This window comes from Carassius auratus, unplaced genomic scaffold (assembly GCF_003368295.1).
Source record: "Carassius auratus strain Wakin unplaced genomic scaffold, ASM336829v1 scaf_tig00215163, whole genome shotgun sequence".
Classification (NCBI taxonomy): Eukaryota; Metazoa; Chordata; class Actinopteri; order Cypriniformes; family Cyprinidae; genus Carassius; species Carassius auratus.
This window is the reverse complement of record NW_020527959.1, coordinates 279,974-296,217: the sequence shown is the minus strand read 5'-3', so window position 1 is coordinate 296,217 and position 16,244 is coordinate 279,974. Positions and strand designations below refer to the sequence as shown.

The window sequence follows — 16,244 nt, the reverse complement described above, 5'->3', positions numbered from 1 at the left end:
CAACAATGATAATAAGAAATGATTATTGATCACTAAATCAGCATATTAGAATGATGTGACACTGAAAACTAGAGTAGTGATGCTGAAAATTCAGCTTCATCACAGGAAAACATATTTTTAAATCTATTAATATAGAAAAGTGTTAATTTATGTTGTAATAATATTACTGTTTAACTATATATTGATCAAATAAATGCAGGTTTAGTGATTGTAATAGGGTGGCATCCCCTTGTTGAAAAAAAAAGAAAAAAGACAAAAAGCATCCCTTCTGGAAAACCACTTACCCACCCCTTTAGATTAATAGTGTTGTGTATTATGTAAAACTTGTCATGTAAACGGAATGTTAACATTCCCTTACATGTGTGATCATTTACAAACTAAATACAATAATTGACCAATCAGAACTTAATACGAGCTGCGGACAAGCTCAAGCAGGTTTTCATCATTTTTTGTGCAAAAGGGTTCAAGTGCGACTTTTGACATTCTTTAAAAATACAACAGAAGGTATGCTATTTTCTTGATTAGAGTTTAAAGAATTATGTTGTGTATTTAGTGTAATGCAATATGTTTATGCAGTTTAAGGTTAAAAAACAGATTATTTTCCACATACTGTACATTATTGCTGCTTTGATTTTTACAAAGCTCATTGTTCTGGAAAGCGAGGTGTACGCTGATTGGCCAGCTATCCACTGCATTGTGACTGGCTATATTCCTCAAGCATGTGACGGTAATTTTAAGCCCCATGCCATATTGTGATGCCATCTCCCGTCACGATGAGACAAATCCAATAAAACCCATTACGTTGCATCCAGTGGGGACAAAATTACTGCCTTGCGTTGTGTATAGCGCCGCGTAAATGTAAAGCCATATCTGCATTTGTGATCGAAAAAAAACGACAAACAACAAGCGTTACTCTACACTACTCAAAACTTGCGTTTGAGTCATCAGTGGCAAATTCTTTAAAAATAAAAATAAAATTACTTACAGTGTGTGAGTCAGAAGCGCCAGACTGTCCTTACAAAGTTGGAACTGCGGATTCGATGAAGGAGCTTGGGGCAACCACATATGATGACCCTGGGCTAGACTCCATGGTGAAAGCCAATCTGGTGATCCACAGAGTGAAGTTGATGTATTTCCTCAGCGACTAGCTCAGTCAGCTCTAGGCATGACAAAGCAGATATCATCCTCTTTTGGAAGGCCAAACAAAGTAGTTTCACTTTCACAATGAAACACAGCATCTTTATGACATGGCGGTGGTGGCACCAAAAATACTACAGCAAGAATCAAAGTTACGCCTTCTTTCTTCGCGTGGACATTTGGGTGGTGTTATGCAAATCTTCCCACACAGTGATGTAGATGTGGGGGCGTGTTTAAACGAGGCGTTTTAGGAGGGCATGGACAAGTCTTAACTTTCATAAAGAATATCTCTTTGAATTTGAAACTTAAGTCTTTGCAACTTCTCACATCTTTGTTTTTATGCACCAAGAGCTTGTAACACCCCAAAGAGAAAGGAACAATTGAAATTGCATCATATAGACCCTTTAAAGATGCTTCCCTGATATAACATTATTGTGCTGTTTGTGTGACTGTGAGGGACAGAGAAACAATACTGAGACATTACGTTATGGGGTAAGTCACTGACTTTGCAAAGAAACTAATGAAAAAACATGCCTTGAGAGTCCAAAAGCATTTACTGCATTATGAAATCTAGATTGCAGTCCGAATGCCCATATAATTCAAGTAATGAAAGAAAAATTATCTCTCTATTAGTTTTTCTTATTTTTTATAATTATCACACTTTCAAATATGCTTTCATGGATATTGGCACGTATTGCAAATTTGCTATTCAATTTATACACCACCAGTGCAGAGCAACACTGCAGTGTTTGAATGAATCTCTTTTTGAATGAATTGAGTGAGCCAGTGATTCAACGATCCATTCATGCGTCGTTTCTTATTGAATCGGCCATCTTGAATGAATCGTTTGATTTGAATAATTCAATTAATCATTTATTTAAACGGGGTCTTTTATTTATCTATGCCTGGCTTAGACCACAAAAACAAATTCAGCATAATATAATTTAATTATCATTATTGACCAAAATCCCCTATTTCAGGCCCCAGAAGGATTTTATTAAATAAAAACAAGTTCAAAAAATGAGTGAAATTTTGTAATTATTATGTAAACTAAGCTACAGGACACCACTTCCAGAGAGCCTTTTGAATTATACAGAGTAGTTTGAATCATGTGCACTTTGGTGCAGAATGCAGCCCAGGCCTGATCCCCACATTAATTAGCACTTACAGCTGAGTTTTGATTTGCCATTTCCTGTTGTCCATCATAGAGGCTCCCTATTTGATTTTCTCTGAGGGGCTGCAGTTTGCCTGATGTGGCTGGGCAGTGCTGGTTATTGATCTTCCATCTGTTTGGGATGCGTGATCAGTGGAGAGTGATAAAAACAGACACTGCGGATCCCCCATGGAACCATCAAAGACATGCAGATGGGTCCGGTGCGAAAAGGGCTGTCAGCGCTTCCATGCTTGCGTCTCTGCGCTGCTGCGTCCCTCTCCGACCGCAAAGGTCATGCATACAACAGGGAACGTGGTGTTTTTTTTGTTTTAAATATTGTTTGATAACACACTTAGCCCCCGTTTGGCTCCGGCTCCTCAAGGACTGCTGAATAACTGCAGAAATCCATGCCTGACTCAGACTTGTCTGCGGCTCTGGCATTTATCAGCTGCGCTGCGGCGAGCGTTTTGTCTGGGGAGCGAGAAGCCTCCTGGATGTTTGTGCGAGCGAACGAACGAACGAACGCCCAGTGCTTAGCTTGTACAGTATTTGTGTTTATACTCTAAATCTGAATGTTGTTTTTCTTCTGAGCCCTAAAGATGCGTCTGCTCTCTTGTGGAACGATGTTTTAAGATGCAAATGCTGGCCTGCAGTGTGTACAGTAGTATTGATTGGGAGGTATGAATGCATATTTCAGCTCATGCGTGGTGTTGATCTAATTGGCGTCTTGACATCACACTCCGAAGTCCTTCCAACGTTTGGTGAAAGATGGAAAACCTTTAAAGGGATAACACTTAGAAATGAGTCAGTTTTATGGAGTTCCAAAATGGTATGATAGTCTTTCTAGGGTGGAACATAAAAGGAGTAGTTTAGCAGAATGTTACTGCTGTTGTTTTGAGGAACTGACCTATAGGAATGTTTTCAGACTGCATCCCGTTATATGTAGTGCTCTGTCTGTCCTAAGATCAGGGAACTATTTTGGTATGAATGGTGCTTGACTGTAGTATTAAATAAAGAAGATGTAGCATGATAGGTAGCTTCTTCCTTTTCTCGATCTAAACATTCTGTAGTAGAGGCAGAGTAAACATCTATCAGGCATCATTAGCATTTGCTTTAGCCTAGTGCCAACGTACATCTGTTTCTCTTGTACATTTTCTACTTGAGGAGAGAGAGGGTCAATATCAAGCTGGCAACAGAGAAGTAGTCGCAAAATAGCTTTTTTACTTACTTTAGCTTAATGTTTCTGATCAAATTTTTGAAAATGTAAATATATATATATATATATATATAAGCATATGATAGCAGGTTTTTAATCAGTGGGATTTAACTCCTTTATATCATATAAAATACACTTGGTTATTTATACAACATAACGTTAATATTATGACTTCTGCACAAAAAAATGATCTGCACAAAATGCACCGAAATGCACATGAACTTGTCTGTGCGATTCTGAATGAACTATTTTTGTGAACGTGTTCTTTACGCAACAACGTGCAGAAACAGGGCAACTAAAATTCACAGCATTTTATAACAATAGCGTTTTCATTATAATGTGCCAGTCCCAGTCATGGTCATTCATATTATACATTGTTGTTTATCCTGCTCGCGCTGTGCGCTAAAGAGATAATCACCATACATAGGCCTGCACCATACAAATGCATCTTATTCGAGATAAATAATACACGGTATGTATAAACCATCTGAAATGTTCTGAAATCACCTGCCTTACCTGATCAAAAAAATCCAGTCTTTCATGCTGCCTGTTTCAATTTGAGTCCTGTTAAAGTTTGAAATCCCTGCTGCCTAGATGCTCCTCTGTCGGTCACGGATTAAGGAAAGTGAAACTTAAATCTGTCACAGGGGTGGTGGGATTCATTCACCCACTTTAAAATATTTATTTAAAGCTTCTTTCTTTTCAGATTCTTATTTACAACATTATCATAATAGGCTGTATATTAACTTACTGGGTCTTATTTATTATTATTATTATTTTTTTATTTTTGTCTTTTCATATTGTTTTATTTTAAAAATATAAAATAATTTAGGATTAAACAAATAAAAAAAATACAAAAACATCATAAAACAATTTTTTTTTTTAATTGACTTACTAAAAAGTCAATTTTGCCTATCTTGTCAATTATTACAGGGAATAGCATAATAGCCATAATTAATTACATACATCTATTTTGTAGATGTTCCTAAATATACTTTTCTGATTTCAGTTTAAACTCATCTAATAGTCGTTTGTTTTTGATCACAAGAGTTATTTTGTGCAGAGAACGTTTCTTAATGAATAAACCATAGACTTTCCTGTGTCCTGTCCTCCCATTGGACAACAGCTGCTAATTGTGTTTGGACATATCTAATCTTTCAGGCCACCTCAAACAAACGCCGTGTTTCTATTCCAGGCCTTTTAGTAAGCCCTGCTTCTTAACCTGGTGAATGCACCACAGGACAAACATGGAGGACAAACCAGAGTAGTTAGATATGTGGAGGTTAGTTGTTTTTGCGTCGCTTCTGCCCCGGGCTAATTACAGTCCCCGAATCCCATTAGGATTTTTACTCTGACGAACAACCTTGTTATTAGCTCCCGGTTTACCTACAGGCTTGGCCCCAAAGAACATATTAGCTTTCCTTTTGCACACTATATGAAAACGGCTAAGTAATGTTGTCCGTAACACACAATAAAACCCGAAGAGGTGGATTTTTATTGTTTCGTCCTGTATCACACACTCTATGCTTTAACTACATTTTATTAGGTGTGAAATTAAAATATTAATAGGCTGATGTCTGGCTTTAGGAAGAGTGGGACGTTTGTAGAGACGGTAGAGTCGAGCGCCACAGGAGAGAGGCGGGATGCCCAATGTCTGCGGTCCCTTTTAACATCTCATACCTCTGTACGAAATAGACTTTCATCTTGCCTACTGTGAGAATATTAAAAGACGAAGCTTCATTTGTCGTTGTCACATTGCCTGCGGGGCGCTAATTGAGGCTGGTCGCCGATGTTGTTGAGAAAGGCGGAAAAAAAGAGAGAAAGATAACTCAAAGTGACCGAGGAACTTGAAAAAGAGAATGTTGCTTTGTGGTGCCTTCAAAACAATTAAACAGGCAAGGATTTATGGAAATGTCATCATCAATGGGGTCATAAAACTATAAAAAGAATCAAAGCAAATGATCATGTGACACTGAAGACCGGAGTAATGATACCGGAGATTTAGCTGTGACATTACAGGAATAAATTACATTTTAATATAAATAAAAATAGAAAACCGTTCATGATGATGATTCACCTTTATTTTCGTTTAAATACATTTAAGACCTTTAAATAAATAAATATAAAATAAAATGTATTCTTTTTAACGTATCTTAAAGCTGCAGTCGGTAACTTTTGATGCTCTAGCGGTTAATAAACAGAACTGCTTGCGTCTTGCAGAAGAACATCGTAGCCGGAGCTACTCCTCTCTGTTTATGTGTATGAAGAATCACAAAAAAATCTAAAATAGTCTGAATATAAACACTTATTATAGGTGCACCCTAGTGATTCAGGACAAGCTAAAAACACGGTTTGGAAAATGGATTCATGGTGTACTCGCTTATTATATACATTTTGTATACTTTGAACACAAAAAATGTTACGGACCGCAGCTCTGATTGGTTGTTTCTTACCAGGAGCGGTAAGAGAAACAACCAATCAAAGCTGCGGACTATTCAGACTATTTTAGATTGCTTCAGGGGTACCGCGGCGGAGTAACCCAGTACCTTTGTGATTCTTCATACACATAAACAGAGAGGAGTAGCTCCGGCTACGATGTCCTTCCGCAAGACGCAAGCAGTTCTGTTTATTAACCGCTAGAGCGTCAAAAGTTACCGACTGCAGCTTTAAATCTAGTGTAGATTATATTTGATACTTATACATTGTATTGTATATTTTAATAATTAAATATTATTATTAAATTAAATTATATTTTTCTGTAAACAGAAAATATGCGCTGTTTAAATTCTTTTTTTAAAATTTATTTCATTAACCTACTTGTAGACTGTTTATAATGCCTAGTAGCTTGGTGCATTATAAATGTGTATAATTCAAACATTGTGAGATTGCCTGTTATCTCTTTCACAAAGGCTTCAGACTCTGCTCTTTCAATCAAAAATCACACAGACCGTGTTTTCATCCAGGCATCTGAATGAACGTGTTGAACCGAGACTGGACGTGATTACGGATTGGTTTGGCCGCTAGGAGCACTCGGTCTCTGGTACGGAGTGGGTCAATCCTGATTGTAATGGAGAGGTGTGAGCCTGTGTGTTTGTTGTCAGGATGAGAGGGGGCACAGAGAGACACTCAGCTTTGATTAAAGGGAAGTGGCCTCGGGTAGACCCCGGCCATTCTTAGAGCCTCAACTACACCCGTCATCTACTATTCTGGGTGATTCCGGACCCTCCTTCAGCTCTGTCCTGCAAAAGTGATTTTGTCATTCTTCCTACTGGTTTATCGTGTGTGAAATAACACATACTGTACAGGAGTACAACATAAATACATCATGCATAGAAGTTAGATTCTGAGGGTTAAAGGTTTTTCAGATCACTAATTCTAATTGTAATAGTGATTCTGCCTTGGAGTCACCACTGATAACCTTCTTAAAATTCTCTAAAATCTGTTTGTGATGTTACATACCTGGTTGTGTGGGAAGCTGACGTTGTCTGAATGCTTGTGCGCGTTTTAGCAGAAGAGCTGCGTTTTTTGAAAGTGAATGAGTTTGAAGGTCAGCCGTCTGCATCTCTCCAGTGTGAAACGATGCTGCAGCACGTTAGTTTAGGAATGACAAGCATCTGCTAAACACACTCTTGATTCTTTAAAGACAGCCTGTTGGCATGCTTTTGATTGGTCCTCGGTACTCTCTTAATTGTTCAGCTGTGAAACTCAAAGCGTGCCATTTTCCCCGAGCGCTGGAAATGTCCTTGCCGAGAATCACATTTGTTCAAGAACAAGAATGTGAGTGGGAGCGCTCAATCTCACTCACTCACACACACACACACACACACACACACACACAGAAAAGCCACTGTGTATTGCGAGTTATGCATGATTTGAAACTACCTTAACTCACTTTGAATTTCTTTTCTCTCTCTCTCTCTCTCTCTCTCTCTCTCTCTCTCTCTCTCTCTCTCTGTCTTTTCAGAGTATACTGGCCTTGAACCCTCGGGTCCAGACTCACGCTGCACTCCTCTCTACTGCGACGAAGAAAATGGAGAAAAAACACTGGAAAAGAAACCCAGAAAAAGGCTGTGAGGTGCGTCTCCTCCATCACCCTCAACCCTCATCTTTTCACCTGCCCCTCAATAGGGCTCTCACTGACCAATCAGTCGGAGAGAAGAGGAACTTAGTGTTGTTTCCAGATTTATGTGGCCTGTTTCCTGCCCCTGGACCCATCTGTTTAGCTTTTTTTTTTCAGTAGCTGCGTTTTAACCTTTCATTTGGGCTTGTTGAGAAATCAGCAGCTGTGTTCGACATCACAGCCACAAAAACTCGAGCTGAACTGTCCACATGCATGATCTTAAACTGACACACACAAGACCTTCAGATAGTGAAAACTCTGTCTTTATTATATTATATTATATTATATTATATTATATTATATTATATTATATTATATTATATTATATTATATTATATTATATTATATTATATTATATTATATTATATTATATTATATTATATTATATTATTAAATTAGATAAGATATATTATGTATTACAATTATATTATGAGCAACAATTTGAGTGAAAAGGACAAGTACTGCCAGTGCATGTATTGTCATGATCAACAGCAATGCCTTTAGCAGCAACATTTTTGCTATTTCTGAGTATCAAATTATTAATTATAGTTGTTTAGCATTGCATTATCATTTTAGATTTGAAATCAATTATTTATAACATTTAATAGACACAAACTGTGCAAAATTTGTTTATCATTTATTAACAGCAACCCTTTTAATTTTAACTTTTAATTTAAATCAATTTAAATAATAAAACTTGCAGCAAATGCCACATAAACCCATTAAAAGCATACGATTCATGTACATTTTTATGCTTAAGTTTTTTAAAAGCTTGTTTCCTCCTTAAGAGTTTTAAAAAGGGTAAAAGTTATAAAAAATATATATAATACAATTATTTTCTTATTAACAAACAATTAATCCTTATAAATGTATTATTATTATTTATAAAATTAATATAAAATGCTAAAGTCAGAATTTTGATAATTTTTGATAAAAAAAGAGGCGGAAAAAGGCTTCTTTAGATTTTGCTGTGCACGACAGAAATCGATACTCGCTTGTTGCTTTTTGTGATTGCAGCTGGTAAGAACTAACTAGATTAACATCGAAGATATTTAACAGCCAAAGCATTTTCTGCTTGGGTATAAGGCCTGAAACACTTCTTGCTACAAAAAACTCAATTTAAAGGCAACGTTATTGTCCCCTTGAGCACTTTTGAGGTTTGTTACTGCAACAGCGACACAAGAATGCACATCTACACATCTTGTAATCTTGCGTGTGTTCTTATTCGCCTTGTATGTGTGTGTATATCAAAAAATAGAAGTACTAAAATGAACATAGCAGTTAAACACAGGCTCACACATGCAGTTCTGTTGAGTTCCTGTGAGCAGGTATTTCATCATAAGACAAGAACGTGTTGGTGAGCTATACTCGCTAGCACAGACGCTCAGACAGTAATTATCTTACGATTCCAGGCACATGCCATCAAAGTCTCACCAATATCTCCCCAGACCAGTGTGCGACGGGAGGGTTTGTGATTTTTGGCAGGTGGCCGCTATGCCTCGTCTGTCCTTTTAAAGGGCCTCCTGCTTGTTTGATGTGAAGACACAAGATGGAGGTGTTTTGTAGGAGAGATTATCTTCTCCCCGCTGACAGCAATGTTGCTAAGTACAGCTGCTTAATTCATCATTCTAATCAAGGGGGATGGATCGCAGGCCTGATTTAATTCATAGAGACTGTGCTATAGATTGAACATATGGCATGTGAGTTTACTGTATCAGGAGTATGGATGTGTATCTATTGCCGTGCTATGCTTGTGCAAATAAAGTGAAAAGTGACGTGACATACAGCCAAGTATGGTAACCCATACTCAGAATTCGTGCTCTGCATTTATCCCATCCAAAGTGCACACACACACAGCAGAGAACAAACACTCAGCGGGCAGCCATTTATGCTGCGGCACCCAGGGAGCAGTTTGGGGTTCAGTGCCTTGCTCAAGGGCACCTAAGCCCGAGACTCAAACCCACAACCTTCGGGTTAGGAGTCAAACTCTCTAACCACTAGGCCACGACTTTTACACTAGCAGCAATAAGTTTGGGATAATTAGGAGAAGTCCCTTATGGTCACCAAGGCTGTATTATTCAAACAAATACAGCAAACACAGTAATGTTGTAAAAATTATGTCATTTTTTATGTGATTTATTCATATGATGGCAAATCTGAATTATTATATTTCTTAGTGTTTTTTTTTCTACTTTAAATTCAGTTCTTTTGAACCACTTTTTAATCAAGGGATCCTTTTTTATATATAGAAAAAAATATGAAATATAAATAAAAAATTGCTAAAATCATCTGATTTTCATTTTGTTTTTTTATTATTATTATTATTATTATTATTATTATTATATTCGTTTTGTCTTAATATTTGGTCTTATTTATTTTGTACAAATTTTTAAAAAATTATAATTTAAATATGTCATTTTGTCATATTCATTCATATGATGGCAAATCTGAATTATTATATTTCTTAGTGTTTTTTTTTCTTGTAGAGACATGATACAATTTTTCTGAATTCTTTTAATAGAAAGTTTAAATTTCTAAGTTTCTTCCTTCCTTTCTTCCTAACTAAAGGAAAACTCATTTGCCATCCCCCCTAGAGTTGAGTTTACCGTTTTCGAATCCATTTAGCCAACCTCGGGGTCTGTCGAAAAATTTAAAGCGACGGAAATGATGACGGACCGACGGAAAATGAAAAGTTTAGATTTTCTAGGCCGACTTTTCTGTCATTCTTAGTACACAGTGTAACTAGAGAAGAGTCAAATTTTAAATAGGAAAAATATTGAAACTCCTTGGTCATTTTTTGAGTGAAATGCTGATGGTCTAATCAGATTCAATGATCTGTGCTAAGCTACAGCTAAAGTGCTACCGCCAGACCTCGAGATCGGCTAAATGGATTCGAAAATGGTAAAACTCAACTTTATAACTCTTGGGGAGTTGGAAAATTAGCCTATTTTCAAAAATAGTGGAGTGTTCCCAAACTTACCCCAAACTTTTGATTAGTAGTACATCATGGTTTCCACAAAAGTATTAAAAATCTTTATTATTTCAGACTTTTAACTTGTTGTGTATGTTATTTTTTCAAGACATGTCTATTGACGTTTACGGCAATGGAAGTTTGTGTTGTCCTTAATACACTGCATATCAGGATTCGCTGCAAAATCAATATTAATGCATCTGCATTCTTGCATGCCTGTGTTCTCATGCGATGCATTTCTCACTGTCAATTCACCAATAAATGTCAGAGGCTGAGAGAATGCTGAGTCTGTGAAGGCGCTCGTGATTTTCCGTATGGATCATCTGCCACAGATTTATCCTCTCTGTAAAGAAAAAGCAATGAACGTTTTAGTGATCCTTAAAATAACTTTTGTAGGGCTTCGGAAGGCGGCATCATAATTGTCCTACAGTATTGTGCTGGAATGCTAGAGGGGCTATAAACCTAGTTTTTACAGGGAATCCATGAGTGCTGGGTGTCTATAGTTTCCAAATGAGTTCTCCAGAAAATATGGGGGCAAGTAGTAAGCCGTTATCTCGGTCCGTCAGGGCTCAGGTGCCTGCACATTTCCTTCCGTCCCCCTCAGGGCACCTGTAGCACACTGTCGGTGAGGAGATTTGGCTACACTTCCCTGCAGGCGTCATCTCGTATGAGAACGCGTTTCGAGTCGACACTATTAGCTGACCGGTGCCTTACCAATATTTGTCTTTCTGCTTCAATAGCACAGGTTGAGGCTGGAGATAATCTACCTAACAAAAAACAAGTCACAGTTTTGCAATGGCTGCAGAGATAGAAGTGGAAACACTCTTGGAGTGCCCTTGTTTTTTGCAGATAACGCCGCTGTTTACTGATGGTTTTCTTTTAATAATCTGTCTGCACAGTCTAATCCAATTTAATGAGTCTCCAGATTGCATTATGATCCCAGGTCCTGTGAAGGGCAGGTATATCTGCCAGAAGCAAAAGCCAATGTTTCTTTCCCACTGGTTTTTAGGCAAGACAAGGAGAGAGGGTGGAAAGTAGAAAGCAATGGGCACAAAAAATGGCTTTTCAAGTGTCTCAGTAGGTGCATTAATATGTTATTTAGTGTGAAAATACTAGCATTTTTAGAGGTTATGTGTGTCTGATTGTTGGTAAAATGCTGACAAATCAGCTTGAGGGCAAGTTGACTGCACATTGCCTGCATTGTTTATTTACCTTTGGTTTATGCCACAGTTTAGTCTTAGTGAATTCCTTATTTTATGATTTATAAATGACTGCTAGTTTGTAGAGTATTTTGATTCAGGGATATTAAATGGACCAAATGTACATTGCATGATATAATTTTTTATTTTAGTTTTTTATTTATGTTTTGGTTATTTGGTTTTATATATATAAAAAAAAATTATATATATATATTAGTTTTAACTTTAGGCAATGCATTTACTAATGTTAATTAATCAGTCCCTCCAGAAAAACGCGATTATGCGATCGCCTGATTTAATGCATAATCAGCCAAAAGCCGCATATTTATGTGGGGTCGCATTTTTTCAAATACGTCACTCTTTTGCCGCATAAATTGCCGATTTCAGAAAGCAAAATATGCGGGGCTAGCATGATTTCATAATCCGTGTATTTTCGTTGCAAAAAACTCATATATTAGCAGAAAGTTGAAAAATGTTGCGTTTACTTCACACAAGTAAAGCGCCATTTTCCCCCTATTGCCATCGGAACCTTATGAAGTGACGTAATTACGTGACATGAACATCATCTGCAAACCCCGCGGTGAAACCAGGGTGAAACTTGAAGCGATTTGTTACATGACCGTGGAGCCAAATTATATTGCGAGAACTTGTGAAAACTGCGGTTTGATGAAATAGAGAAAAAAAAAGGTGATTCCCCCAACACCCCCTTCTCACTAGGCTACTAACACTGTTGTAGTTTCATTCAGAAGTTGATGCAAATTAACAGTTGTAAGATTGCACTTTTTTGTTACAGAACAGTACCAAAAACTTACAGTTGTAATTATATTAGTATGCAAAATAATTTACGTTGCAGTAAGAGATTGCAACTTAAATATTCTGTGATTTAGTATGCTCGCTTATCATAGGAAGTAATAAGAAATTACTCTTTACATTAAGGTATTAGCCGAGTGAGAAAAAGGTGTTGGGGGAATCACCTTTTTTCTCTTTTTCATCAAACCGCAGTTTTTGCAAGTTCATGCTATTTCATCGCATAAAATTTCTAAAATATCCCGCATATTCCATCGCATTTTTTAAGAAAACGTGCCGCAAAATCAAGGATTTTTGCCCGCAACAATCACAAAAAAAATACGCTTTTTCTGGAGGGACTGATTAATGGGACCTCATTGTAGGTTTAACAATTTCTGATATGATTCAGTTAATGTTTTCCCAGCTATAGCATGAAAATAATTCTTGTTTTATCAGTAATCCAGAATTGGAATAGTGGTGCTTCATTAAATGTGACCATTGGATGTATCACCTTTCTGTCCCCTGAAGCATCCCGTTGAACATCTACACAGGGCGCAGGATGATAGGAAGGCCCTGTAACCACACTGATTGCTGTGTGACTCTGTGTATGTGGCTTGTGACTTTCTTCCTAGTATCAAGCTCTGCTCTCTGTCATTGGCTGGGGCTTTATAGTTGGGACTGCTTCTAGTTTATTAGGCATCAGAGCTAATTGCTTTAATGAGACATGATGAAAGGGAAGGAAGGGAGATGAAAAAAACTTAATTTGAATCCTTTCTGGAATTCGTTAAATAATTCATATTGGCTTTCATAATTCCTGTTCCATGCCGGGTCACTGCTGAGGTCCAAAGATGGAGTGTAAACTGAATATCTTAAATAGATTTTCCTTTATAGCACAATCATCTTGCGTCTTCCTTGAATCTAGTCTTGACCTCACACTCATTAGATGAATAAATTACAGACAAATTACCACAATTTGAGCACTAAAAGTTTTTTTCGTAGTGATATTAGGGTTCTTTGAAGCTTTTAAAGTAATTATGTTTCTACTTAAAAAAAAAAAAAAAAAAAAAAAAGACAGAAAAAAATTCCAGTGGAATATATTTAGGAATTCTGATGTCCGATGGATTCTATGTACCAATATATCTATCTATTCATCATCCATCCATCCATATCTTATTATATCAATGTATTTTAAGTCTAATGTCATCCATCCATCCATCACCCATTAAACATCCTAAAAGACAACAGAGATTAAATCTTTCCTTTAAATTGTCCATGCACCAACACGAAATGATCCAAAATGCTGTAATACAGAGGCTACATCTGTCATCTTTACATCTGTAACAGCAGCTGACATGTTAAAGCAAAGATTTAGATATACATTTTTAATAGGAGGTGACCTATGGCCTTTACTGTGTGTCGTAATTACCCCCCAGCCACTTACATTGGTCCTTGTAATGGTCTATTGAAAATTAAATGTTCTGATTGGCTGTGAATTGTCACTTAGCGGTTTCATGTTCAGTTTCATTACGTTGTTTGGACACCGTGTTAACTTAACTTTAATACCCACTGGCAAACATCCAGTGATATTATGCACTGGCCTGGTCAGAGAATTACTTTAGAGCAGGCCTTAGTCTTAAGAAGTGAATTAAAGTGTGTGAGCATTCATTTCTAATTACCTGGCACAATTACACTCCACAAATCAACACCGATATCGATCACCAGCGCCTGAGACGATATCGGCCCTACTTCACTGCGCTAGTGAGTTATGAGTGAGGAAAGGATGCAGTGATCGATGCGGTTTATCTGCTGGAACATGATTACCCCCCCAGCCCCCCAATGCCACTTTCCACATTTTCCTCCACTCCATGGATTAGAGCACCACATCCTCCGCCTAATCCATTCAGGCGAAGGGGAGGAGATTACAATGTTTGGGTTTGATGTTAATAGAAACCCTTAATAAGTCCTTTTTTGGCCTTTACATGCTTCTTAATGTGTAAAGGAAAACACAAAGAGCTTTTATTCCTGCTCAGCTGACTGTGTGTGTGGCACCAGCAGCACTGGAATCATCTGAAGGAGTTGAGACTCGGGACGGGCTGCTCTGTCATGCTTTTTTTAATGAGATTTTAAAAAATAATAGCAAAGCTATTATTGATAGGGATCCTTAATATAACAGATATCCATCCCAGATTTTGAGGAGCGTGTTGTAAAACTAAATGTAATGAGCCTTTTTGATCTCTCGCACACACACACACACACACACACACACACACACACATGCACACAAACATATAAAGAAAATGGTGCAGTAATATTGTGAAATATTATTAAAAGTTTAAATAACAGTTTTCTATTTTAATATATTGTATGCTGATTTTGGGCTCAATAATTTCTACATTTTTAATTGTTAATCATTAAACAGTTGTGGTGCTTAATATTTTTGTGGAAATCATGATACAATTTTATATTCTTTGATGAATAGAAAGCTCAAAAGAACAGCATTTTTTAATGGAAATCTTCTGTAGCATTATAAATGTCACGTTTGATCATTTAAATACCTCATTTTTAATATTTCTAATAATAGTAAGTTCTTTAAAAAATATGGAACCCACACTTTTGAATGGTATACCACCAAGTTGTATGTATGTATGTGTATATATATATATATATATATATATATATATATATATATATATATATATATATATATATATATATATATATATATAGTACAGTCCAAAAGTTTGGACACACCTTCTCATTTTCTTTATTTTCATGACTATGAAAATTGTAGAGTCACACTGAAGGCATCAAGGGCTATTTGACCAAGAAGGAGAGTGATGGGGTGCTGCGCCAGATGACCTGGCCTCCACAGTCACCGGACCTGAACCCAATCCAGATGGTTTAGGGGTGAGCTGGACCGCAGACAGAAGGCAAAAGGGCCAACAAGTGCTAAGCATCTCTGTGGGAACTCCTTCAAGACTGTTGAAGACCATTTCAGGTGACTACCTCTTGAAGATCATCAAGAGAAAGCCAAGAGTGTGCAAAGCAGTAATCAAAGCAAAAGGTGGCTACTTTGAAGAACCTACAATATGACATATTTTCAGTTGTTTCACACTTTTTTCTTATGTATATAATTCCATATATAATTACACATGTGTTAATTCATAGTTTTGATGCCCTCAGTGTGACTCTACAATTTTCATAGTCATGAAAATAAAGAAAACTCTTTGAATGAGAAGGTGTGTCCAAACTTTTGGTCTGATGGGCTTCTAGCGATTTAATGTACAGGCTAGTCACCTTCACCTTCAGGCAGAATGTATTCCACCCCTTTAAATTGATAGTCATATTTGAATTATTGCTATTTTTGTCCCTCTTCACTGTCAGAGGAGCTGAAGTTTGATTTTTGCAGTGTGTAACTATATTTGTGTGTGCGATTATTGAGTTATTCAAATCACAGACTTTGGCTCGCAGAGAGAGCGCTCTGAGAATGTGGTGCCCACGCACATTATTTCCCAAATAACTCTGCGACCCGATGCAATATTTCCTTGTCACCCACAAGCTCAGACAGTGCAATAATTATCAATTTCCATATCATTGTGTTTTTATTGTTCGAGCAACATAAAATAAAACATTTGTTAATGCCACTCAGTTAGATGAGAGCA

The 16,244-nt window shown here is 37.0% G+C and overlaps 1 protein-coding gene across 2 annotated transcripts in view; it reads left to right on the top strand.

Annotated features, from left to right (window-relative positions):
* The window catches only part of LOC113093832 (dihydropyrimidine dehydrogenase [NADP(+)]-like), a 149,836-nt gene that overhangs the window by 12,779 nt on the left and 120,813 nt on the right, over nt 1-16,244 (top strand). The window contains exon 2 of one of the 2 annotated variants that reach the window (XM_026259409.1): nt 7,471-7,581. In XM_026259409.1, the coding sequence (XP_026115194.1) occupies nt 7,471-7,581 (111 nt within the window). Of the gene's footprint in view, nt 1-7,470; nt 7,582-16,244 lie in introns of those variants that run through there. The other variant, XM_026259410.1, reaches the window with a different exon arrangement.